This window comes from Monodelphis domestica, chromosome 3 (genome assembly GCF_027887165.1).
Source record: "Monodelphis domestica isolate mMonDom1 chromosome 3, mMonDom1.pri, whole genome shotgun sequence".
Lineage (NCBI taxonomy): Eukaryota > Metazoa > Chordata > Mammalia > Didelphimorphia > Didelphidae > Monodelphis > Monodelphis domestica.
In genome coordinates, this window is record NC_077229.1 from 80,123,735 (window position 1) to 80,150,920 (window position 27,186).

The 27,186-nt window shown below is 46.8% G+C and overlaps 1 protein-coding gene across 1 annotated transcript; it reads right to left on the minus strand.

Moving 5' to 3' along the window:
- Window positions 1-304: 304 nt before the first annotated feature.
- WDR18 (WD repeat domain 18) lies at window positions 305-27,186 on the minus strand. Its single transcript, XM_007489385.3, has 10 exons — window positions 26,930-27,186; window positions 21,999-22,109; window positions 15,307-15,440; window positions 15,039-15,180; window positions 13,532-13,675; window positions 12,876-12,940; window positions 12,627-12,751; window positions 7,963-8,129; window positions 2,283-2,351; window positions 305-1,305 (listed from the first exon to the last, which is right to left on the minus strand). Exons 1-10 carry the CDS (start codon window positions 27,137-27,139, stop codon window positions 1,174-1,176), a joined length of 1,299 nt encoding a protein of 432 aa, XP_007489447.1. The 5' UTR covers window positions 27,140-27,186; the 3' UTR covers window positions 305-1,173.

Below are 27,186 nucleotides of genomic sequence, written 5' to 3' on the forward strand. Positions count from 1 at the left end.
TTTTGATCCTCTTTAACTCTGGCACAGCAATTCTAGGCAGTGAGCTGGAGCCAGGGAGGAGAGAGATGGGGACGACAGGATGAGGGAAGGGCAGAATGCAAGGAAGAAAAATTCCTTGAATCTGTCCAAATTTGCCAAGGATTACCAATGGTTTATAAAGGAGGGGGGTGGAAAACTTTGTATTTAGTTAGGTGAAATCAACTCATGAAATGGCTATATGTTCATTTAGACCAACTGTGAAGGTTTAGGAAATTGGGAGAGAAAATGTCTACACACAGAGACTAGAAAGGAAAAAACACACCAGTTTTTGACCTTTTTTTTTTGTTTTAAAAAACAAACAGAACAATAAAAAACCCAACTCTCTCTATATATGTATAGAAAGATGTTTCCTGAGACAAAGAACAAGAAGTCTCCAGGGTAAACAAAACAAAACAAGCTGGGCCTGGCAGAGACCTAGATAAACTACATCAGTATCAGCCAGGGCTCCAAAAGGTCCACGATACAGAACCTCTGACTTGGTCAAGCTGGGGATCCTGGAGCCAACTAGTGAGCATGGAGCCTCCAACCGTGCTTATAGTCTATTGCTTTTCCCCAGTATTTAAGAAGGGGGAGAACTTGTGGAGAACAAATGTAGGGAGAGGCTAATAGTTACTTCATATGGAATGTTCCCTCTCCACTACAGGGTAACAAGTATAGTGACTTGGGGAATGGGGGTGTTAGTGATGAGAGCTTGGGCCTTCACCTGAGAGAAGGAAAGAGAGAAAAGGAAGGAGAAAAAAAGCTCTTTGATCAAAATCCAGGATCTTGTGGACTAAAACGTGTAAATTGCCCCTCGGCCAGGTGGTAACGTGTGCTAGCTGTGCCAGACGTGGCCCCAGGAGCCCCTGCTTGGGGCACTGGGCCCCTCTCTCAGCCCTCCCCCCACCGGCAGTCCCGACACCGACAGGGTCAGTGTCTGAGCAGACAGAGCCTGTGCCTCAGCTCTCACCACGAGTGCAGATTCTATGGCTATTGACCACTGTGCGCTCGCCTGCCTGGCCCAGCCATTGCATGAAGGCCATGCGTTCAGTCTTGCCCCCCGAGGGGGAGGGTCCCAGCACGTGCGGGGTGAACCGTGTCCTGCCGCCAGAGCTCACAGACGTCAGCAGGCCCAGGGGCTGGCGGCAGTGGCAGTCACTTGGGTAGCTTGGTGATGATATGGCTGGAGAAATCAAAAAGGTCTTTGTTGATTTTCCGCAGGGTGTTCACTTCTTCCTCCAGCTCTGTTACTCGGATTTTCAGCTGTTCCTGGTCCCCTAGGGAGTTCTGGAGGGAGAAGAGGAAAAAAGGTGAGAAAAGGACCTCTAGGACAGTGACTCTAACCCTGATGCTGCACACGAGCACTTGCCCCAGAAAGGGGAGAGAGGAAGCATTCCCACTGGGCGACTGGGCAGAGGGGCAGGTGATGCGACAAATGCCCTCAGGTGCGATGGAGTGGGGGAGGGAAGCAGCCCCCCAGCAAAGGTGCCAGGGGTTTGCCAAACGGCTCGAGGCTGTCTTGCTTAGGAAAGCTCAAACCCTGACAGAGCTTCCTGGGTTTTCTAGGGGTTAAGGTTGCCAAGCCCAACGTCCTCTCTGGTTTGTGAGGCTATGATGGCAGAGCACTCCCTACGAGAGGCATTTCCAAGTTGGGAAGGTTCTGAAGATGACCCCACAACAAACTCTGGGTCTGCTGCACAAGGACTTGCTCTGCTAAGCAAGGCTGCCCCGGGGCCTGAATCCCCAGAAGAAGCGGCTGCTGAGGTGTCACTCTGCCTCAGGGGGAGGCGTGCTCACAAGGATGACCCCACAGTCACTGAAGGATACTAAATGGCTTTAGAGAACACGCCCACAGATGGTGCCACCTAACTTTGGTGCCAGACAGACCTGGCATGGACAAGAAATGGCCCGGACAAAGAGCAGAAGTTCTAGAGAGGGCAATGTTGAGAGGACACAAGGAAAAACGTGAGTTGTTCAATGATGAGCTAATAGGCTGGTGTTCACGATCCCTCACTGGGTTCAAGTGGAGGGAGAAGGGATTCCTCCTTTGGGTGGGGCTTAGAGCTCTGAAGCACCCCAACACTGAACATGTAGGAGGCCAGGAGCTCCCTGGGGATTTCTGAAGTGACCTGCACAGCTTTCCCCAGCAGAGAATCGTGGCTCTGGGACAGGGAGAGCCAGTGATGTCAGCTCCCTGGGAATAGGGTTCAAGCTCCATCACACAGAAGGCTGGGGAGGCTCAGGCCCTCCAGGTGGACACTCACCTTATCCAATGTTGTACACATCACCGAATGCAGCTTCTCAGCTCTCTCCAAATAGCTCTTCTCAGATCCCTAGGAAAGGTAAAAAGTTGGCGTTTTCTCTCCAATTCATTTATCCCACCCTTAATTATTGCCATTTCACTATAATCCGGGGTCAACATCAACCCCACACCTAACCGCCTAATAAGGGACAGTAAAAACTTACTGAAAAAGTTTCCAAAATTTTCAGCCATAGCTTTTCCTCTTCTCAGAGGTCAAGCTCTTTCTTCCACACGGGGAAGTTTTAGGAAAGAGGGAGGGTTGGGAAGCAGGTCTCCTGGGACCTACCCCTAGGCCTAGTCTGAGGCACCTGGATTCCTATGTCTTTGATCCTGTGTCTTCAGTTATAAACTTGATTTATGCAGGCTACACAAAAGAACACAGGACTGAGCCAAGGCTCTGGGACCATGATCTGACTTTACAAGTCACAAGATGGCCAAGTTCAGTTCTTTTCAGGCTATTTCCTCATCCAAAAGATGAGAATTGTTCCTTCCAACTCACACAGTCTCTCGAGGTCCTCTCAGCTCTGATATCCCATTGTTCCAGGGCCCTCCCAGCTCTGATATGGGTGTTCTAAGGGTATTCCCAGTTTTGATAACCTGTCATTCTATGTAAAAAGGGGTTGGAGGAGGATTAGACACTGGCTCTGGTTCAAGAGACTTCAATAAGCTGCAGCTAAATCTTGAGATTCTTTAGCATTATCCAGCTAGACAGAATGTGGCCTAGTGAGAAGTGAGCTGTGTTCTACAATAGGGAAGGGGATCCCTAGGGTAGGAGATGCTGTGTGGAGGATGAGGGAGCACAAATCCCTCCAGGGAAGGCCTCTGCCACCATCTAGGCAGCCATTCTAGACAGTAGGTAATCCCAGGAAGAGATAGATGGGCTAGGCTCTTTGATGCCTGCAGGAAAAGATTTGTTTCTTGGCTCAGGGCTGTCTGAAAGTTCTGCCTTTCATTAAGCTTGGGAAGGCCACTCTCTGCAGAGGCGTCCTCTAGGCAGAGTTAATCCATCAGTCCTGACAGCTCTGACTGCTCTCTGGAAAGCCAGGGAGCACCTGACAAGAATGGCAAACTGGGCACCCAGTGTCAGGGCAACCCCTGTCGAGTTTGGCACTAGAGGGGATCTACAAAGGGACCCTGGGAGGAACTGAGGCCCAGAAAGAAGGGACTTACCCAAAGTATTAGCAGGTTTCCTGTGCTCTTTTTACTAGATCACACTGAATGACAGACACAATAGGGTCCAAGGGCTTCTAGTCCCTACAAGGCTTCGGCTCCCTTAACATGCTACGTGTTATCATTAAAGGCAGCCAGTCAGACAAGGGCTATTTCATTACTGCTCACTGCATGTCAGGCACTTTGCCAAGCACTGGGCAGATACAAAGAAAGGCACAAAACAGGGCTTTTCACCTCAAGGAGCTCACAATATTCAAAGAGCTACGTGCACACACACAATACGTATGGGGCAAACAGGGGGTCATCTCAGGAGGTCAGTGGCACTAAGAGAGGCGCACATGGTGGAATCTGAGGGAAGGCTCTGCCAGAGCAGTCTGGAGGAAGAGCATTCCAGTAAGGGAGGAATTGGGGGAGGGGGAAGGAGAATATCAAAAGGCCCAGAGTGGGAAGATGGGGGATAGGCAAGGGAGTAAAAGAAGGGAGCACAAGTGATGGCCTGTCACTCCCATGATGGTTAAATCCCCTTCCCTTCTAAGCAACAATGGGCTGTCGATTAAAGAACACACGATGGCCTGGTTAATAAGGAGCCCAAAGGCTAAAATCCACCTGTGTGTCACTGGGCTAGTCGATTCCTCACTTTTAGCCTCACAGAACCATAAATTTAGAAGGAGCCCTAGAGACCATTAAGTTCAACCCTGTCATTTTAAAGATAAGGAAACTAGAGGCAACTAGGTGGATCTGTGGATAGAGTGCCAGGCCTAGTAATGGGAGGTCCTGGGTTCAAATCCACTGCCTGGGCATTATTGCTCTTTTGCTTTGGAACAGATACCTAGTACCAATTCTAAGACAGAAGGATAAGGGATTAAAGAAAAAAGATTTGCCCATGGTTGTATAAGCACAGACTAGGACAGACTCCAGCATTGCCTAAGCAAGGCTTGTCCTTCTCTAGGATGCCACACTTCTTTCCAACTGACATTTATTTAGCACTTTAAAGTCTATAAATTTGCAAAGCACTTTCATTCTATTCTCACCTGAGCCAACCACCCCTGTACCTTGTGCTTGGTCCCATGGCCACAAGTGTCAGAGGTGCAGTCTGGTCCCAGGTCTTCCTGACTCTAGGTCCAACCTCCCTAACTTTTCCCCACAGCTTCTCTCAGGACAGGAAGGGAGGAGGAAGAAGAGCCCAGAGTTTTAAGTCTGGGAGATGGATAAAACAACCCTGACGAGGATGCCTTCACAATCAGAGCCAGAGATGTCTGCGGGGAGAGTGTGTCTGGGGTAGACTAGGTGACAGTTGTTCACTCGCTGACTCCCCTCCCCCTGGGCAGCAGGCCCCTCATAGGCCAAGTTGAGGAGTGGTCTCTGGCCTGCCCCAGGTCTATAGCAGCACCAACTGGCAATGACTCCACTTTCTAAGTCCCCTGGACAAGCTGGGCAAGGTCACTGAGCCAGGAGCAGAAGAATCACCAGAGTGGCGACTCAATGATCCCAAAGACCCCTCCTCCCCACTGGTCAGCAGGGACCACAGGGTCAGTGCCTGCTCTCCTCTGCAGCCAGAACACCCAATTACATGTAAAATACATCTCCCTTAGAAACAACCAGTTAATTTAGAAACTTTTTTAAAATTCTGTGAAAAGCTTTGAAGCTGTCCCTAGATAGCTGGGAGAGCATATGGAAGAGCTACACAGAAGAGAAAGTGACTCGGGGTACAGGGCGGTCTAAAGAGCCTTATCAGATGAATTCAGCTACCCTGTGGGCCCAGGTTGGGGGCTGAGTATGGGTGAGGCCTCTGGAGCTGGGCACCCTTCTACCACCAATTCCCTCAGGAATCTGTGTGACACGGTAGAGACGAGAGGCAGAAGACCTAGATGCTAGTCTCAGCTGTGCCACTGGCTGGTTATGTGACCTGGGGGAGGCTTTCCTCTGAGCCTTGGTCTGCTCATCTCTAAAATGGAGACAATATCATTTGCCCCATTGACCTTACAAGATGATGTGTAGACGTCCTGCTAACTATGAAAGGTAAAGTATTCCAAAGAGGGTCTCTGGGGCCAGATGCTAAATCACAAGTCTTCCCTAGGATTAAGGGAAAATGGAGAGGAACAACTTTAGTCTCTGAGCTCCAGATACAAGATTACCCTAACTTTGGCTCTATCTACAAAGAAGTCCTGCCTCCCGAGAAAGAAACATTTCCTCTCCAACAGGGGACAGGGCTAGCATGGGAAAAGACTTCAGGAAGAAATGTCTTTTATCACTGGAGGGGTGAACTCCATGTGGCTGCCACCGCACACCCTACACCAACTCCTCCTCCAGGGCTTGCCTGCCGCATGGAGGGGATCCTGGGTTCTCTAAGGCAATGCCTAAGTTTGGGCAGGCTGTAGGGTCCGAGGCAAGGCTGGGGCTGGGTAGCATGTCTGCTGCCTGTCTGAAGCCTGGCTTGGTCAAGTATGTGGAGGCCAGCCTGCCACACAGAGGGAGGGGTTTCCTTCCCTGACCATACAGCAATTCACAAAACCAGCCAGAATCTTAAAAGGAGCGTGCCCTCTCTGAAGGGAAAGAAGGGAAGCGGGGATCCGGCCTTCTTACCAGACTGGTGACCCTGGCCAATCACTCCCCTCTCGGCGCCTCAGTGACCAGATGACCCGAGGGCCCCATCAACTCTAAAACTATGATCCTATGACCAGGGAGATCACAGGCCCCGATCGGTGTCCTGGGTTTCTGCTTCCCCACCTAAACAACAAAAGGGCTGGATGAGGTCCTCCCTAAGGTCCCTTCTAAAGCCATCTGAGATCCACATAAATCTGTGAAGGGAGCTCCTAGTGTGGGCATTTCCTTCATGAGGGCGGGCGGTGACTGGTCAATTACTATTGGTCATTACTAGGGAACTACAGGAGACACAAAGGCGTTAGGGGACTCACTCCAGGTCTTCCTGACCCCCAGCCTAGTACTCTATGCGCTGTTCCAGTGTCTACACATCACCCCCACAGGGTATTCTAAATCTGCTCCGAGCCTTGCTGAATTCTGCCAGGGGCCCAGGAAGGAGGGTGGGATAAATATGAAACATCACCAGAACTGACTGCTATCAGCCAGGCTTTGCTCTGGAAATTGGCAATGGCCAACACAAAATTTTCAAATACAAAGAACAAGGGGGCCAGGTGGAGGCCAGGGAGAATATGGAAGGGGCATTTTTGGGGGGCAATTTAGTGACTGGCCCCAGGATAATAAGGGAGCAGCGGTGCTTAGCCCTGAAAGAAGAAAGGAAGGTCTTTGTGGATTCCCAAGAGATGCTCATAGCCCTGTGCAGCTAGTCATTTTTGGTAATGACTTGGAGCAAGGCATAGGTGGCACACTTATTAAATTCACAAATGTCACAAATGTGCTACATTTAGCTAACAGAGTCAAGATTCAAAAAGACCTTGACAAGGATAGGCTGAATCTCTAAGACTATAAATGTAAAGTCCTCCTCCTACATTGAATAAAGCAACCACAGTTACCAAAAGGGGAGAGGCCAGATAAAAGCTATTATGAAAAAGAGCAGGGGGTCTTAGTGGAATACAAGCTCAGTATGTCAGAGTGTAGCATGATAGTAAAAAAAAAAAAGCTAAACAAGATCTTAGACATCTTTAATATCCTATCTGGAGTAATGGGCTTTGGGTTTTAGGAAGGCCAGTGACAAGCTAGAATTCCTCCAGTTATAAAGGGGATCAGACTATACAAGAAGTGGTTGAAGGAAGGAAGGATATTTACCCTGAATCGAAGAATGAGGAAGGACACTAGCATGGTCTTCAAATAGTTGAAGACCCATCAAATGGAACAGAGATTAGGTCTGGGGGCCACAGGGTCCAACCAAGAATCCCAGGTAGAAGTTAGAGGAAAACAGACTGTTGCTCAGTCTAGAAGCTGGAGGTCACTTGCTGGGGAGCAATTAATCAATGAGCATTTACTAAGCAACTACTATGTGCCAAGGCATGGGAGAGGGGATTCCTATTCTGACAGGGGTCAGCCTAGACGCTCTCTGAGATCCTCTTAGGGTTTAAGCTTTTGGTAATGGGAGGCCAGACAAATAAATCTTGGGAGGAGATTCCAGTGATCTGTAACAGAATACCTGTGCCCTCTGCAAACTTGTCAGACCTCTCCCACCCTACCCCACCACCCCCAATTCCTTGCTTTGAGGCACTAAGGAGAACAAGAACAAGTTTTCAGGTCAAATAGAGACTGAGGTAGCAGCACTGGTAGGAAGCACCCAAGGGGACACCATATCCTGGAAGGCCCAGGCTACTGGCTGACAGAGAATTTGACTCTCCTTGATGTAGCCCTTCAAGGCTTCTAAGGCACTTTTTTACTACCACCACCATCACCACCACCATTTTGCCCACTTCACAGATGAGGACAGGCAATGCGACTCCTTGGTCACAGAAAACCTCAGGCAGGCTAGCTTCCCTCCTCAGGCCCCATCCTGTCAGACACACACATACCTGCCGGTGCACCCCTAGACGTAGCATCACGGCCTCAGTCCCTGATCCTTCACTGCTCTCAGTTCCAAGAAGGTTCTTGCTGAACTTGGGCAGGGGCAGGGCTGGCTTGCAGTCTGGGTTGAACATGCTGGCTGGGGCTAACACGATGAAGGCATTGGTGACAGGACCTACAGAAGGAAATGGGGACACCTTCTCAGATACATCCTCCCAAACACTAAGTTTAGACTCAGCAACCAAGGCGGAAAACTCCAGCTGTTTTAAGCACTCTGTGTGTGTGTGTGTGCGCGTGTGCAGAGAAGCAGTTAACTTCTTAATTTCACCCACTGCCACCTGTGCCATACCATGACCTAGAACAGCATTGATAAAGATTTTCAAGTTTATGTGCTCAGAGGGCAACTTCAAGCTGTCTGTGAGCCCTCTAGAATTATCCAAGAGAGCAAGGGGAGGAAGTACTCCCTTTGGGTGACTGGATGGAGGAGTGGGTATGCAAAAAATGTCCTCAGGAACTGAGAAGAGGGGGAACAGAGCGGCACGCCTGTGCCAGGGCTGGCATGCATGCCAATACTTTGCCAATGTTGAACTGGGGCTACTCCATCCTCTCCCCTGTCCAAATCTGAACATACTCCTGAACAAAGATAGAAATGAGGGATCCCTGGGGAACAGTATCCCACAGCACCCACCTATCAAACTTTTTTTTTTTGGAAGTGGAGGGTGGAGGAGGGGGAAGAAAAGAGACAGTGAAGAGAATGGGTCTCCCTTCCTTGCCCAGGCTGGAAATGCAGTGACCACTCATGGGCCTGGCTCCTCTGGCCAGAAGCTGTGACCTGCTCAATTTCCCCAAACTTGACTAGTTCACTGCATCCCTAGGCTGCCATCTTAGCAATCTCAAAGGAAGTCACAGACTCAGAAAATGTCAGAACTCAAAGAGGCCTTAGAAATCACCTAGCTTGGTCTCCTTGTTAGTTAAAAATGAGAATACTAACTAGGTCCTCGAGAAATCAAATGTACATTGTCATACGGTGAATTCAAAGCTAGATTCAGAGGAAGCTTTGCTGTGAAAAGAAAAGGAAAAAACCTAGTGAGAAGAGAAGCCAAAGGGAGAAAACAAGCTTCAGGACTCCCATTCTAAAACTGGAGAACAGCAGGCTGGAGCTGGGAAGGACCCCCAAGCTCTGGAGCAGGGCTTCTTTTACAGGAGGGTGGCAGGCAGGCGTGAGGCCTAGGGATCTTGTTTCAGAATCAAATTTTAAATGCACAAAATAAAAAGCAGAGCATTAACAAGGGAAGCCAGATCTACCAAAATATTTATCAACCAATTCCTAGACTCCTGAAAACTCTCCAGTTAGGGACATCTGTAAGTCCACAGGACATTCTGGGTGGAGCTTCATTAGCCATCTCTTTCAAGGTACCCAAGTTCCAACTTGCCATGGCACCATGGGCTTCTGCACCTTGTACTCAACCAAGGATGTCCAGCCAGCTTTGGCAGCTTCTTTCTGAAGCGAGAAGGGCTTCCTGTCTTGGCCCAATGACAGAGGACAGTTTGTCCACTGCTGGAGAGACAGTCTGGATATGTCTCAAGAAGTTCTCCCCAACCACTACTGGAGGTCTGGGGCCTCAAGAACTCTTAAGACAGTCATCAATCTTGAGACCAGGGGATCCTATACTGAGCTCTATGAACTTCTCAAAACAAACAAACAAACAAACAAACAAATAACACACACACAGAGTAATTAAGAACAAATGTATTATGACAATTGGAGTTCCATAAATTGGTTTCTCCCATAATCCTCTGTACTTTGTTTTTTTGGACTTACAAATGTGATACTGAGAAGAACTATCTCCACCCCCACTCCCCAGCTTCACCAGCCAACCCTGTCAGGCACTGATGAAACCAAGGGTCTCTGAGGCAGCGGAGGAAAGTGAGTTTTAATGGCTTCTGCCTGTCTGTCCATGAAGGCTGTGAGTCCTCTCTTGTCCCTGGGGTAGTCATCCCAGAGAGTGGTACTGCTTAGCTCGCTCCCTACTGGCAGGGAAAGATGGACTGAATCATCTCTGAAGTCTTTTCTTGCTCTAATGCTCTCTGACTACAGGACTCTTGTAGTAAACTTTCTCCTCTGGCCTCCAGAAGAGCCACCAAGGAGACAAGGCCGGAGGGTCATACATACCAGGGGCTTAATGTCCCTCTTATGAGATGTCTCCTCAGAAGATCCAGAGGGCTGGAGAAACTGTAGAATGAAACTTTCCCATTCCAATTGGCCAGAGTGGCAAAAGCAAAGGGTGGGCTAAAGACAATGCAAGGGAAGGGAAGAGGAACCAGCTTCTCCAAGACAAATATCTGTAGAACTTCAGGCTCCAGAAGAGAGAGTTATGCACCCTACAAGCAATCCTGTTGCCATGTCTGGGTGCTGAAGGAGAAAAGGAACTTCCCATTCTTTTCTTTCTTTTCGTGCTGCTGTTGAGGATTTATTATCAAAGCCCCTATTCATACTTTCCTTTGGAGTCCATTCACAGGTCATGTATCATTTCAAAAAGGCAATTAGCAAAGAGCTCTTTGGGGTCTTAGGAGAGAAAACAGGCCTGATAAATCCCATAAATAAATGGCTCCCAGAGGCAACTGGAAGGTATTTAGTCTATTTTGACTCTGGGGTGGGTGGTAGACCCTGTGTTAAGGAACCTGGAGGCAATCTGTGATCTTAAGTAGGGTGGAATAAACCTAGGATCAGACTCAGAGGTCTCTGAACACTCCTTCCAGTTTTAAATCCCCTATTCTGGCAACTGTACAAATGCCTACTAGTGCCAAGAAGCAACTAACTTAAGGGATAAGGGCAAATTAAAGTTATATCTCTGACTCCAGACCTACTCAAAGCCACTAGGGATTGAGAGTAGGAAAGGAAATATCTCTAATGGGTGTCACGTACATTGCAGGTATCCTTGGAGGACTGCTCTGTCCTGGCTTAAGCCCTAAACTTCCATTTTCTTTCCTGTCCAGGAGCTTAGATGAGTTATCTGACATCCTGCTTGAGCTTAATAAATGTCTCCTGAATTGCTGAAGGCAGTCTAGTCAGTGGGGAGGCTGAGCCAGATAGCAACCAGGCCCAGAGAAGAATGACAGACCAAACACCCTCACAATCTCTTAGGGCATGACAGACTTGATCTGCCTTTCTTCCTTAGATCCAGCAGATCGATGGGAACAAGAGAGCTGAGGCAGCCTGTCCTTCTCTGAGCTTTCTGTGGTTGGTCTAAAAGGCAGGCTAAGATTTCTTAAATGGATTCATGTATGATCCTCTGCCTAAAAGGGGGCATGAAGAAGTGCTAGGATTGAGCTGCTGGACAAGACTTGCTCTGCTAAAGGGCACTGATGACCCCCTATTAATTTCACTCTTTCCATTACCCTACACCAAGAGGATGCTTCACGGAGAAATGAAGGTTCAAAAAAAGTCTCTTAACAAGGTAACTTCTTGGAGCAAAGGCAGGTCAACTCCTGGAGGAACAAGAACTGATGCAAAAAGCACAGGTCTCCAGTCCCCAAAGAGAATTTATTGATGATGTGGCAGCTGTATGAATCCCAGAGGGAAAAACAGAAAGGAATCTAAAGACTTGTCTAGTGGAGGAAGGAAAAGGGAGCTACTGACAGATGAGGTTACAGGCTCTTTGGGAGTAGGGGTTCTCCCCTCTCTTCCACAATTCAAGTAGGATCCATATCTGAGATTGGATAGTTTTGGACTACACACCACTTCTCTCCTGTGCTCAATGGGAATGGGAACAGCACATGCTCCCTGCAGAGACAGACTAAGATGCACAACTTCCTCAAACTGGGCCCCATTGGTCAGCTCTCACTTTCCAGGGCCTTAGAGTGCTTAATTCTTTCTTTATAAACCAAACAAAAAAATGTTTTTACATCACCTTCTTTTCCAAACATCCCCTGTCCTCATCCAGCAAGCCATTTCTTGCAACAAAAACAAGCAAACAATTTGGCAAGACTAACCACCATATCAACCGTCAAGGGAGGAAAATACACCCAAATATTAATAGCACTTTTTGTGAGAACAAAGTGTTGCCCATGGATTGAGGAATATCTAAATAAAGTATGGCATGTGAATGGAATACGACTGTGCTGTAAGAAATGATGGATGTTATGAATACAGAGAAGCAAGGGAAAGATTAACATGAACTCAACAGTCAAGATAACAATATACACAGTGACAACAATGATGCCACACACAAAATAAAGTTACAAAATTACAAAGATCAAGCGGGCCTTGAATGAAGAGAAATGAGAAGACATTCCCCAAGGTGGGAGGCCACAGAGGTTACATTGCCCATGTTTTGGAACCTTTCTAATATATCAATCAATGGGGGAGGGTTTCTTGGGATAACTATGATGACAAACAAAAGATGTTCTTAAAAACTTAATGTCTGGTCCTCCTTTCTTGGCTAGGGACTCAAGACTACCAGTTTCATAAGCAGAGACAGAAACATTTGTTTGAGAATACTGAGCAGCTCAATTTCTTAGATCACAAAGAACCTGGTTCCCCATCTCAAGCTGCCTTCTTCCTCTCCTGTCCATGTCCCTAGAAGATGGGCAGTGTGTCAATGCCCAGTGGCACTACAAGCATTCTCAGAGAAAAAGAAGTAAGTCCTGTGGTTTAAGGACTCTTTCCTACCTTTGTGGCTCACAGTCCGAAGGCATTGCTTGCTCTGGATATCCCACAACCTCACCGTTTCATCGTGGGAGCCTGACAGTAATAGGCTGCCATCTGCTGACACTGAGAGACAAGTCACCTGGTTCCTAGGGACAGAGGGACAGAGAAGAGTATCTGAGTTCTGAGGAAACAGAATAAATGATAGCCTAGGCAACATGACTTTATTCATGAGCACAGAGAAGCCCACTTCCCCTGTGTCAGCCCCCTCACCGGTGTCCTTTGAATAGCTTGCCATTCTCCTGTTCAGTGCGGAAAGTCTTCTCTCTCTGCCCAGGCTACAGGGGTCAAGCAAGAAGGAAAGAGAATAGGATGAGGTAAAGGAGGGGCCAAGATCACAGCAGATGCGCAGATAACAGGCATTTAGAGAACTCCTTAGAGCTTGCAAAGCATACTCCATCCGTGGTCAGTCCCTCTGAGCCTCACGACAGCCCTAGGATGCAGGTGCTGAAGGTATCATTATTATCCCCATTGAACATATATGTAAACTGAAGCTAGAGATATTATATGACTTCCTGGTGCTCACAAAGCTAAAAGTCAGGGTCAGATTTTGAACTTAGGTCTTGACTCTAAGCCCAGCACACTTTGCACTGCCTAATATACCAGGGAAGATGGGCACTTGGGAGGTTCCAAATTGTAGTTACTTGGGCTTGGTCAGGAGGGAAACTGGGTCAGTGAAAGACTTAATGTTCTTGACTTGGCTGCCTGCCAAGTAGGGGGATGTGAAGGTAGTCAGAAAAAAATCCCTAGGAAAACCAGCCCAGAACCTCAGATAAATCTTAAGCACACACAATCCTAAAATCAGGAGGGAATAAGGGACTGCTGGCTTCTCTTCCAGTGACCAACCCCAAGCTTTCCCCAATACTCACCCAAGAGAAAAGGTCAACTTGGAACACAGAGCCATCAGTGCCCCCACAGAAGAGGTGGTACTCAGCCAAATCCATCGTCACAGACATGATGGCCATATCGAAAAGAACAGAGAGAAGCAGCTCCCCAGAAGAGATCTCCCACAGCTAGGGGAGGAGAACAATCAGGTTACACTAAGAACCCAAGGAGGACCAGACTATAGAGGAGCATACCTGGTCTGAAGCAGAATCTAAGGCATCTGGGGTCCTAACATCTAGAAGCAGAAGGAGCCTTGGACATTATCCAATCACCTCTTTATTTTATGAGTGAGGAGAGACTTGTCCAAAGTCACCAAGGTGGTAAAGCTGCAGAATCAGGAATCAAACCCAGGTTCTTACTCAAGCAACAAAGGCACCCACCAGACATTGAGTGCAGAGACAATTTTCTAGTTCTAGTTCCTCTCTTCAGCTTTGCAGGCTTCCCATTTTCACTTCCCATTCCATGGCTACAAATGACAGGCAGGCAAAGCCTTCTGTCAAGCTCTTGGGAAGGGGTTGGGGATGGAGGACTGAAATGCCAATATGTCTGTTGCTCTAGGAATTTTCATAGCTTAAGAAGTATTTCTTTCCTTAAATAATACATTATTTGGATTATGAGAGCCTGGTTAAATTTCTGGGCCTCAGTTTATTCATCTGTAAATTGGCGAAATGACAGATTTGGACAAGAGAATCATTAAAATGCCTCCTATTTCTGAATCCATGACACTAAGAATATCTACCCTAAATAAAACAAAACATTGCTGATGATGCAAGAGATCTAGGTTGAGAGAGAGCAGAGAAGATTAATAACAACCAACCAATGAGAATGGAGGGGGTAGGGAACCAGGGAATCATGTCCCCTTGCATCTGACTACATGTATCTCAGGTTGAGCCACCTAAGACCCATTCTCTGAAATGGTCTGATTCCCCCTTTCCCTTTAAGTCATTTGCTAAACTCTGCCCAGGCTGTCTAGATTCTCCCAATGGATCTTGTCAGGCTCATTTTAGCCAGGGAAGCAAACATTTTTACCCCTGGTGACTTTCATCTTCTTACCTATCACCTTGTACAAACTAATGGTGGGGACGTGCCCCTCAAATCTCCTGGAAATTTTTCTGGAAAGGGGGCCAGATTATCTCTGCTAGATGAATGGGAATTACCAAGCAGGCAGAAGTCTAGATGTGTTAATCATGCAACTTCCCTCTGAACAAGGAGAAGCTATAAACCTACAAGGGGATTAGAAACTATTTGAACACCTCAGAGCTCTTAAGAGACAGGAAAAATAAAAGCTGGCTGGTATTGGCAAGACTCCATCACTTAAAAACAAAAGCCCAAACCTGAATTGACTGCAAAAGACATGTCCTGGGACTGAACCAGGAAGACATTAACTATTCAGAGACTTCAGCCTGACCACATTATGGTCACTGACAAGTCAGTCAGGGCTTTTAAAGAACAAGGATTCTAGGAAGTAGAAGCAGGCCAGGTCTTTCTCACCTTCACTGTCTGGTCCAAGGAGGCAGTGGCAGCTCGGGCCAAAGGCCCCCCAAAACCACAGTGTAGGTCTGTGATGGGAAGTGTATGTTGAGACCACACATGTCGGGGATCAGGAACTTTGGACTGTTCTACTTGCAACACACTGGGGGGATGGAAAGAAAAAGAGAGAGGCAGTAAATCCTGAGGAATAAATTAAAAACTCCCACATGGCTAAGGAAGGCCCATAGATGGCCAAGACAATAGAGATGGAGGGCCAAGGCCTCATTACCTATGAAGGCTCCACACCAAGGCTAGGCAGTCTTTGCCACCTGAGAGGAAATGACTGCTATCATCAGTGAAGGCCAGACAGGAAAGGTCTTGGTAGTGTCGGTTCAAGATGGCCAGAAGGTTCCCTGTAGACACCTGAGAAGAAAGAAATGAGTGAGATTCTGGGTCTATAGACAGGAATGGAATGTGCCAGGCAGCATAGTCAGTGGATAATCAGGGCAGAGGGGACAGAGCCAGGAGAACTGGATCATCACCCCCAATGTTCCGAATTCTGTGGCTGGCAACATCACTTTATTAATGCTGTTTCCCCTTCCATAAGTGGGGATGATTACTCCAGCACTCTCTCTCCTGGGGTTCTTGTGAAGCACATGGTTAGCTTCAATGGACCACAGACATTGTGGAGTTCCCCAGTAGAATGCCAGCTTCTTGAGTACAGAGACTGGTTTCCTGCCTTTCTTGGTATCTTTAGTGTTGGGCCCAGTGCCTGGTGTTTAGCTGACTGGAATAGAACTGAGCTGGCCATGTAGGGGGACAGGACAAACCCAGGCTGGGCATAGGAGGACGTGGGTTCTCTGACCTTGGGAAAGTCATGTCATGGATCTGGGTTTCAGTTTCCTCATATCAAGAGAAAGATGGTAAAAGCCTAAAACTGCTACAGACATGGGAGTTATTAGAGCAAGCCCAAGTACACGTCCTGTCTGGTCTCTCTCCTCTCTGCCATCTACTGTCCTTGAAGTCAGCACCTTGGCATGCAATCATCCCCAAGACTCTCCCAGCTCCCAATTTCACTGCCTCACTCCAAATTTACCAGCAAGCTTTTGGAGAGCGCAGACTGGGAGAGTCTGCTTTCTTATATCCCTAGCTCATAATAAAATGGCACAGGCTGGAAGGAAAACAATCCTTTCTAAAGGATCTAAAGGACAGTCAGGTACTCTGATGGCATTCCAGAAGGGAAGATACCCCAGGAAGATGGGAATTTAGTCTTGTTTAAAAAAAAAAACAAAACACTCCCTAACAGATGCCCATCAGCTGGGGAATGACTGAATAAGCTGTGGTGGAACTATTATGCTATAAAAAATGAGAAGCAGGATTTCATGAAAACCTGGACTTACATGAACTGATGTAAGTGAGAAGAACCAGGAGAACATCATGTACAATAATAGCAATACTGTATGATGACTAACCAGAAAGACTTAAGCTACTCTGATCAATGCAATGATCTAAGATAATTCCAAAGGCCCCAGGATGAAAAATGCTGTCCACCTCCAGAGAAGATTACTTGCCATCTTCATGGAAGGGAGGGGAAAGAATTTAGAGCAGAAAAGAATGTTAAAAAATAATAAATTGAAAACAAAAAACAAAGAACTTCCTAACAGTGAGATCCAGCCAAAGGTAGCCAGTTGAGCTGGCTTGGTGAAGGCTGGATGGCTTCTTATAGGATGAGCTATAGAGGGGCCTCCTGTTCAGGTGCCAGTGGGACCAAGGGGCCCCAGAGCCCTCTTCAAGCCCCATCCTTCCTGCAAGGCTGGCCATCTGATCACATCACATGGATCCCAAGTCCCTGGTGCTATGCTTACACTGTGACTTTTGGGAACTGCATTCTCATCAATTTGTTTCTTTCTTTAGCCAAAAGGGAAAAACACACACACAAAAATAAAAACCATCCCCCCAAACAAAACCTCATACACAACCCACCAGCAGAAGCAACAACAACAAAGTGGCTCAGCAAAGGTCGTTGCACACAAGCTCTAGCCAGGATGGCCTACTTGCTGCTGCCCTTATAGAACAGCCCTTTCCGGCTTCCATGTGTGTGCACAGGCTGGTTCCCATGCCTGGAATGCTCTCCCATTCCCTTAGAATCCCTAGCTCTCTGTAAAGCCCACCTCAAGTGCTGAAGGTGGCCTGCTCTCGTCCACCCAGAAGTCCCTCAAATTATCTTACATTTATGGCACACACACATTGGCATTTCCTTGTGACCACTTCAGAGAAGAGCATCCTGGAGGGTAGGAATGGTCTCTCTTTTTTTTTTTTGCTAAAATGAGGCCCACAGCCTCAGATTCTACTAGAGGGCAGAGCCTGCCCTCTGGTGGTCACAGACAATATCTACACCAACGCTGAGAAAGGATTCAGTCTCAACTGATGGGGGTCCAGGGGAACTCTGAATTGGAGATGTCCTTAGCTTGGAGCTAGAAAAGATCTCTGAGGCTGCCCAATCCTCTCATTTTAAAGGCAAGGAAACAAGGAAAGGTAGAAATGACCTGCCCTTAGTCAGTCAGATGGTAAATTATCATGGCAGGGACTCAAACGCACACCCAGGACCCATGCTGCTACCCCATGGGCTACTTGAGGTTCAATTTAAAATCCCATCTCCCAAAGAGGTCAGGGGAGGGGGCAGCACTCAAGGGCCTCCCCCTGTACAGTACTCCCTCCCTGTCTTGCCCCTCCAGCTGGGCCTGCTCAAGCACTGCCCTCAAAGCTTCCTCAAGTGGACCAAAACTCTTCAACAAGGGCCGCAATGAGAATCAGAACCAAGTCCCCAGTCTCAACAGCAAGCTCAGGCAATAGGCAAAAAGCCTTTCAGGGAAAACCAAGCATTTATCCAAATCCATAAATGGAGCCTGATCATAATGTGGTTTTATGGGATTTAAAATTCACTTAATTTGGCAAATAGTTTAAATGCCTCCGGCCACACAAGGCCCCAGGCTCCCCTGAAGCCAGGTGGCCAACAAAGTGGATTGAGCCTCGAGTCAGGAAAACCCAAGCTTGAATCTGGCCTCAGACACTAGCTGTGTGGCTGTGGGCTCTCTGCCTCGGTTTCCTCATCTGTAAAATGAGGATAATGATAGTCCCTCACAAGATAGTTGTGACATGCCTATAAAAGTGAGTTATCATCACTCTTATTATGAATGCCGGGGAGCCGAGCTAGATGCAGGCCAGACCCTGTTCTACAGATGCTGACTAGGTAATCACATCACAGGGAGGGGAAGGTTTGGCCTCTGACAGCGCTGCAGGACACGTCCTGGCATCCCGCATGTGCTCTAAGAAGGAGGATATGAATAACAGCTACTGCCATGGGGTGTTCAGACTCTCCTCAGTGAGATCCGGGACCATGCAACGCAGCGATCCTGAAAAAGATAGCCATGAAGGAGCAAAGGAAGGGCAGAGCACACTAGTCTGCTGATGGCCAGCCGGCCCATGGCTTTGGTCCTCAGGACACAGGCCTTGAGCGGACTGACTGAATGGATGAGACGGGCCCAGATTTCAACAGGAGGAAACCTGCAGGGCTCTGAATGACTCCAGCTCCTCCCTGAAACAAGGGCCCATCTGTTTGAACAGCGATAGCCCCCGGATGGGCAGTGGGGTGCCTCGTGGGCCCCGGCAAGTCAACGCCTCCCCAAAAAGCGAGGGCCAAGAGGAGCCGGCAGAGATGTGTGATCACACAACAGGGCCGTCGAGCAGGCAGAGCACACCAGGCCAAGAGATCAAGGACGGTCACCAGAATGGGAGCCTCACATGGAGGAGAGATGGGCTCAGTGGGGCTGCAACCTGCTTTACTGCCCTGTTCCTGGCACACAGCTAGGTGACTGCCTGATGTTGTGAGATGATACATGCACAATAGAAGATGCTGGTCCCTGAGGCTCATTTTATATTGAATCAAAAGGTAGCAGGATTTCTGTCAAGGTAGATAATTTCTAAGACAGGCTCCCCATCCAAAATGTCCCAAGGAACAAGACCTCATCCCAGCCACCCCATGCTACATCCCAAGAACTTAGCCAACGATGTAGCATCCAGTCAGGTCTGCAGCTGTGCCCTATGGGTGGCCACTAGAATCTGTTGCAGCCCCAAGGGAGCGGGGTATAAAGAAGAAAATCAATATGGGCAATATGGCTAGAGAGCAGCTACTCTGAAAAAGGTCTGGGGGTGTCAGAAGACCACAAGCTCAGAGTGAAGCACGTGATAATGACATCCAAGAAACACAACAGAGCTCAAGGTTGCTTTGTGGGGAGATGTGCTGGGATGTGGGAATGATGGTGCTACTGGCTTGTCTGCATGCTGCCTTCCTGGGACAGGCTGTGTGCTCAAGGGCAATGACTCTTGCTTTTCTCTGTATCCTTGGCACTTATCACAGCGGGAGTAGGGAACTCAAGAAATGCGTACTGTTGTTCCTGTATCTGGAGCTCCGTGTCCAGGTCTCAGATATTGGCTGGCACTGCCAGGGGACAGAGCCCAGGCCAGTGAAGGGCCTCAGTCATCACAAGGGAAGTCTCTGAAGGGACTGAGGAAGACAGCAGGGCAGCTGGCTTGGGGCTGTCCTGTGGAAGATGGATATGATTTTTTCTACTTGGCCAGAGAACTACGAACAATAGGCAGAAGCTGCAAAAGTGCAGATGTTGGCTTAAGGAAAAAATCCTAACAATCAGATGAGATGATCCCTGAGGGAGTTCCTCCTTCTGGAGTATATGGCATGCTAAATCTAGAGCTCCAACGGATCTTGGATGCCATCTAGTCTAACTCCCCCATTTTATAGAGGGGGAAACGGAAGCCCAGTGTGGTTAAGTGACTTGCTAGACTCACATGGCTAGTGTCTAAGGCAAGACTTGAACCCATCTCATGCCCATTGTCGTATGCATTATGCCATCCATGGTGCCTAATTTTTTTTTAAATTAATTCTATTTTCAAAATTTGAACTTAAAACACCAAAAAGCCCACAAACATTTCCATTGCAAAAAGTTGGATATGAAACCTAAATGTTCATCTTTGGTTTAAAAAAAACAAAAGGCAATAAGGGTTTGTTGTGCTCTGGGTGAGGTGGTTCATCTTGCTTGGTCTTGCCCTGGGTCACTTGGACTTCTGAACTGAACTCCATTCCTGAGGCTGGGCCCCCTTGGTTCTTTGGGGTTGAGAGGAGTTCTTCAGGGACCCTCCATGGCATCTGAGAACCTCTGGGTGCCTGGGCTGTGTTTGTGCTGCTCCCCAGGGGTTTCAAGCCCCCTCTCCATGGGATTCTGATCATTCTGGCCCATCTCAGTTCGTGCCTATTGACTTTGCTGATAACCCCCTTTCCTATTGCCTGTGGGCTGACTTTCTGGGAAGGTCTAGGGTAGAAGTAGTCATTTACAATCATCCCTCACTATACTGCAGTTCACTTATTGAGGCTTCATTGTTTCTCAGGTTTAAAAAAAAAATCTAATTCTGTATTGTAGTTATACTTATTGTGGCACACTATTGGCTAATGGAACGAAAGGCAACCAATCACAGCACTGTGTTCTGTATCCTGGGTGCCGATTGGCTCAGTGACTGTAGGTTAATAAGAGTGTAGAAAAGGTTTATAGAAGAATGGGATAATGTGTGGGGGTGGCAGGTATTGATAGCCTTCTGGGGTTCCTTCCCAACTCAAAGATTCTATGACTCTAGGCAACCAATGATGAAATTCTTATTACACAACTCTCTATTTCTGTCCCATTCTGTTAAGCTTCAGACAACTTCCCTTTCCCCAAAGGGTTATAAAAATTATAAATGTTTTGAGTTTCCAGGATGAAAGCAATCACTGAATAAGAGAAGGACCCTTAGTAGTCCTCTAATACAATCCCTGTCAGAAGCAGGCATGCCCTTTACATACAGCATCTGTGACAAGAGGTCACCCAGTCTCTGGAGCTAGGGACAAGTTTTAATGTCATTTTTGATCCTACCACAATCCCTGTAACCATGGCAAGAGAATGATGCTGGAACCAACTATGGTGTTCTGCTGAGATACTACAGAGGCAAGTGTACTGCATTTGGAGGTGGAGGAATTGAGCTCTCTTGCTTCCTCTCAAAATTCGACCCTAGTCATCAGAGGGCCCCTCTCTTGGTGTCCTCCTCTGTAAAATGTCATCACAAACACTTATTCCATGATTTACTCCACCTGGGTCAATGTGAACCTCACAAGACAACAGAAAAATATACATTATGCTCCTGCCTCATGTCCTAATCCTATTCTCTTGGTTTTTTCCACCAGGAGAATGGGATAACAAATAGCCTTTGCCCTATCTATAGTCAGAAGGCAGGGAACCTTACATTTGATCAGGGGGATGAACAAGCAGTTAACAAATCCCCTCTGGAGAATCATTAAGAAGTATAACTGGGGAAAAGAGGGTTCAAAAACAATGCCCCATAATGTTGTAATGGGGGGTGGAGGGGGGAGAAAGGAGAGGAGGATCACAAATCTCTTTGTTATGTAACATGCACTGTGAAACATACTTCCCTTAAACAAAGGAGATGCCCATTGGTTAGAGGATGGCAAAGTCAGGTGTGGTACATGAGGGGAACAGAATATTCCTGTGTAGTAAGAAATGCCAAGAGAAGCCTGGGTTGACTAAGATGAAGTGAAGCAGAGTGGAGCTTCTTTCTACCTTAGTTTCCTCAACAAAGACAATAATAATAGCACCTACTTCATATAATATTTGTAAAAAGCATTGAGCACAGGGCCTGGCACACCAAAGGCACTACATAAACACACCCCACCCCTTCCCCAAAAGAACAACATAAACAACCAGATTTTTGGACAATGCTAGAAAAGACAGGAGGGATTCTTGATTATGGTCTAAGAAGACAGGGACTCAAAAGTATGAGTGCCAACAGACAAGGCCAGATAATTCTGTCATTAAAACAGTACTGATCCAGCCAGTGCTGTCCACCCTTCAATCTCCTTACCTCCCATAAGTATATGCTCTCTGCGATGCCCGCCAGGACATAGAGGCCATTTGGAGCTGCAGTCAGACATGTCACCAGCCCGGGGCATACAATCTTCTGTTGAAGCTGATCCTATGGGGAATACAACACAGATGGAATGGGCATGGAGTTAATGGAGAGACTCATTCTTTATCTTTCCCTGAATAACAAGACTACAATTTGAACAGCAGACCCCCCCCCCCCCCCACCCCCCTTTCTGGAATGGAGGATGGAAGGTGAGAGGCCCGTCCCTGGGTCAGGCCAGGCTTGTCAAGAATGTGGACAGGGACACCTTAATTTGAGTAAGACAACGGACCCTCCAGTGCCCTCCATCCCAAAGGCTACAATTCCCAGGCAGTCAAGAAAAGACAAGTGGGATCTGGGTTGGATTGCTATTGTCAGACAATCACTTCTCAGAGGATGGCTTCTGTGTCCATATTTCTTGCTACATAGAGGCAGAAAGATGTGTAAATGGTTACACCTGGGAGTCAGCAGAGACCTGGGGAACATCTGGTCTCCAACAACAACTAGTTGGCAGCTTTGAGCAAGTCACTTAAACCTGAGTCTTAGCTTCTTCATAGATAAAACAGGAGAAGCAGCACATGAATTAATGAATGGAAAAAAAGCATTCATTAAATACTTACCACTGCCCAGAGGACACAAACAGGTGAATGGGAGAGGGCCTTACATTCTAGTAGGAGGGAGACAGCACAGAAGGGAGAGCTAGAAAAGGGGGTGATAGGGAGGCACGGCCTAGCTCTGGGAAAGATGGGGTGAAAGCTGCATCTCAGAGCCCAGAGGCAAACAGCCTGGTTTAGAGATGACTAAGAAGTTTTTGGGCAAACCTCATTTTATTGTGCTTTGCAAGTATTGCTTTTTAAAAAAACAAGTTGAAGACTTGTGGCAATCTTGCATCAAGCAAATTTATTAGCGCCATTTTCCCAACAACATGTGCTCACAGGTCTCTGTTATATTTTGATAATTCTCACATTATTTCAAACGTTTTCATTATTATTGTATGTTATGGTGATCTATGATCAACAATCTTTGCTATTACTAATTTGTAATTTGGGGTGTCAGGAACTGTGCCCATATAAGATAGTGAACTTAAAAGAATAAATGTTGTGCATGTTCTGAATGCTTCACCAACAGGCATCTCTTTTCAGGCCTCCTTATTTGAGAAACAATAATGTTGAAATCAAGCCAGTTACTAACTCAACAGTGACCTCTAAGAGTTCAAGTGAAAGAATCAATTAGTGTGGCAAATTTGACTGTGGTCTTATTTTAAGAAATTGCCACAGCCACCCCATCTTCAGCAACCACCACCCCATATGGCCAATATCCAACAACATCAAGGCAAGGCAAAAAGATTACAACTCACCAAAGGCTCAGAAGATAGTGAGCATTTTTTAAGGAACATTTTTAGGAACAAAAACATTGCTTTAGGAACAAAACTATTTTTAAGTTCCGGTATTTTGCTTTTTTGACCTACTGCACACTTAAGAGACTATAGAGTAAAATATAACTTTTATATGCACTGGGAAACCAAAAAATTTGTGTGATTCTCTTTATTGTGATATTCACCTTAGCAACATCAGAGGTGTTCACAAGTCTAGTCTCTTGAAAACTGAAGGCACTCTCTAAATCTGATATTATGCAAAGACATTTAAGAGTCTTAGATAATGGGAAAGGAATTCAAACACTTATTTAATACCTTCTATGTACAAGGTATTAGGAATACAAATAGGAAACATTAAAAAAACTGTTATTTCTCTAGTCTCAAGTCCTTTCCTGACTGCTTATAAGGATAAAAACAAAAGCTAAGGCCCAAACTGTGACTAGGAAATGCGTTTTGTCTAATTAAGATCTGAGTCTTCCCTAACCCCAGAAAAGATGAAGGTTACAACCATTTAAGCAAAACCTCTGTTCCCATTCGGAAGGGATAAAGGGGATTAAACACAGGGAGAACACTCAGAACCCAAGTCAGAAGCAGCAAAGGAGGAAAGGAGTGGTTTTAAGAGCCAATTAAGTGACTACTATTCTATTAAATAGAGTAGAAGGTTAACCCCAAACTGCATTGAACATGTGACCTTTTCTTTGTTCAAGATTCCTATAAATAAGGTCTCAGACTGCCTAGAGAGAGAGAGATGTCCAAAGACTTGAGGCGATTCTGCTAGTCTGGGCATTTTTCTCCCAAAAATAATAATACCTGAATTTAGGATAATGTTAATTAACAACTTTCTGGCACATTTGTGATTAAAATACAGAGTACATACAGTATTCATATTTTTACTTCAAATATAATATAATCTATCCCCTAGGAGTTTATATCCCCTTGGGGTTGGGGGGAATGACACTAGGGCACAAACACAAGAAAATGGTTCATGATGGGGGCAAAGAAGCAATTTTTTTTTTAATGCCCTAAGAGAAATTTAGAGAGAAAAGTTAAGAAGGGGAGTTAAGAGGAAAAAGGGCTATAATTCGGATACAATGGATGGCTTTGTATATGAAAAGCGTCAAGGTAAGCAGTATAAACTAAGGCTAAAAGAGCAGGGAGCAGCCATGCAGGATAAAGACAGGCTATGGTATATGTATGTTATCTTATAGTGTGGGTAGTCTGTGAAGGTCAGACTTGTGCAAAAGAAAGATTATTTTGAGGGAAGAAGACTGGGAGAAACCAGAAGCAGTGAGATGAACATGAGGTTTTATTATAATATAAAAAGACACTATATGCCAGTAGAATGTGTGGACAGTTCATTTCAGGGTTTTATTTTGGTCTTCGTTTGCCTAGCAATTAGCACAGGGGCTCAAACGAAATACTAAACTAAAATGATGCCCATGGGAGTAGAGAGAAGAGATATTGTCCAAGGAGCTACTCCCAGCTATGGTAAGAAGCATGAGGAGCTGTTTTGCCTCTGGATGTAGAAAGGAGAAGAGACAGAGTATGCTCTAGTCTCTGGTAAGGGGGAGGAGGTAGGATCTCCAGAAGCCTTCAAAGCTCAGGTAATCATGGAAGAGTCCTCCTCCAGGAGACCTTTCCCAGACTGTTCACTTTCCCTTTGTATGTTTTTATTGGCACATGCACACATCCCCATCCACATGTCAACACTGACAATTCCCTCAGTTACTGGTGCTTCAACCACAACATTTTACTTTGGGTATATTGTGTAGAAGAGAGGGACCCTGGAGTAGAGATTTATGTATCTTATTTGTACATAGATGTTTTCATGTTGTTTCCCTTGTAGCATTGTGATCTCCTTGAAAAGAGGGATCATATTTTTGCTTATCTTTCTATCCTAGCACATGGAAGGAGCTTAATAAATGCTGACTTATTTGACTCTGATAGAGATGAACTTGGAGCCAGTAAGACTAGGATTTAAGTCCTGCTTCTAACAAGAATAGACAAGGTAATCTGGCCTCAGACACTTCTTAGCTATAGGACCCTGGACAAGTCACTTAACCTTCCACTGCCTAGCCCTTACTGCTCTTCAGTCTTGGAACCAATAAACAGTAGTGATTCTAAGACAGAAAGATAGTTCCTGAAAGATAAAAATTGCAGGGAAGATGATGATAGCATTGATAGGAGTTTTCTTATCTAGGAGCTCTCCCTACCAATAATTCTAGTACCTGCCTTCTATTCATCATCTCATTTATATTCTGAACCTAGCCCTTCCCATCTCCCAGTTAGGTGTAGTGGTGAATAGTGCTGGGCCTGTAGCCAGGAAGATTTAAATTTAAATTATTTGAATTTAATTCTAGCCTCAGGCACTGGGTGACTCGGGGCAAGTCACCTTCTTTTACCTCTATTTTGTTCAACTGTAAAACAGGGATAAAAACAGCACCTACCTCACCAGGTTGTAAGGATAAACTGATATTTGCAAAATACATAGCACAATGCCAGGTATGTGGTTAATAAATGCTTGTTCCAATATGAGCTCCTCAAGTGTTTGGTTTTTTGCTTTTCTTTGTAAACTCAACACAGCTCAGTGCCTGAGACATTAGAGAAGCTTAATAACTGTTGTTACTTATTAATCAGTTTCTCTGTACCCAGTCCCAGTATTTTCTGCTTGAGTTGTCTCCTCCAGCAGAATGTAAGTTCTTTGAGGGCATAAACTTTTCTCATTTTGCCTTTTGTATCTCCAGAGCCTTGAGCATACTAAGTGCTCAATAGTTATTAATTACAGTCAAAATTCTCTACCTCTAGCCCCAATATTTTCTTTATACCGTGGGGAAGGGGGCCCTCCAGCTTAAGGTAAGCTTATTGGGTGCAGTCGTTAGCATAGTTGGAGCTTAAATAAATGAATATTTGATAGACTAGAAACCCAGAAGGGGCCTCTGAGATCAAATGGTGCACGCCCTCCGCAGAGTTTAGAAACTGAGGGCCAGAGGTGGGGAAATGACTTATCCAAGGTCTCCCAGCTGGTGAGAGGAGGCAGTCAAAGCTGGCCACCAAGCTTTCCACAGCTCCTTCAAAAGGAAAAGAAAGGAGGGAGTTTGGGAAAGAGGAAGAGGGGGTGATTGGGCTGAGGGAGAGAAGAGATGAGACTTTCGGATGGAGAAAAGGATAGTGAAACATTAGGGGGAGGAGCACGTTCGGAGGGAGCGAGGCACGCACGGGGGAGGAGAGGATTAACGCAACCAATGGGAGCCTCGAATCGGCTCAGCCCCTCCTCTCCTCTTTCCCTCTCCCCTCCCCCGCCGAATGTCCACGCGCTCTTCCCCACCCTCTTAGGAGCCCATCAGCAGAGCTTTCACCTCTCCTCCCCAATCTCTCTCTCACTCCACCGTTTCCGAGCAGTAGCGCGAGTGCGGCCGCCGAAACCGAACTTTCGCAGCTCAACGCAGGCCTCTCCTTTCCCCTCTCCTCCCCACGGCGGCTCTCGCGCCTTCCCTCTCCGCGCGCCTGCGCCAACCTTCCGCTGCAGCTCCCAGGCGCAGATGTAGTTCTTGCCAAGCTGTCCTGCCAGTAGGTGCTCGCCGTTGAGCAACGCGAGGCTACGGGGCCCTGTCTGCCCGCCCCGGTACGTGTGGAGGCTGGTCCCGGAGTGCAGCTCCCACACAGCGCAGTTCCACAGCTGGCCCGCCGAGTCCGTACATACCGCCACTTCTACGGGCGCCGCCATCTTTGCTTCCAGGACGCTAGCTCCGCCCTCCTGCCCGCGCGGCGCGG

Bases quoted from the DNA above. Each gene is read 5' to 3' on its own strand.
- WDR18 (XM_007489385.3), bottom strand. From the start codon at position 27,139: ATGGCGGCGCCCGTAGAAGTGGCGGTATGTACGGACTCGGCGGGCCAG. The intron at 15,441-21,998 runs GTAAGGAGATTG...CTTTCTTCTCAG, and splicing joins AGAGCATATACTTATGGGAG to GTGTCTACAGGGAACCTTCT. The intron at 15,181-15,306 runs GTAATGAGGCCT...CCATCCCCCCAG, and splicing joins TTGGTGTGGAGCCTTCATAG to TGTGTTGCAAGTAGAACAGT.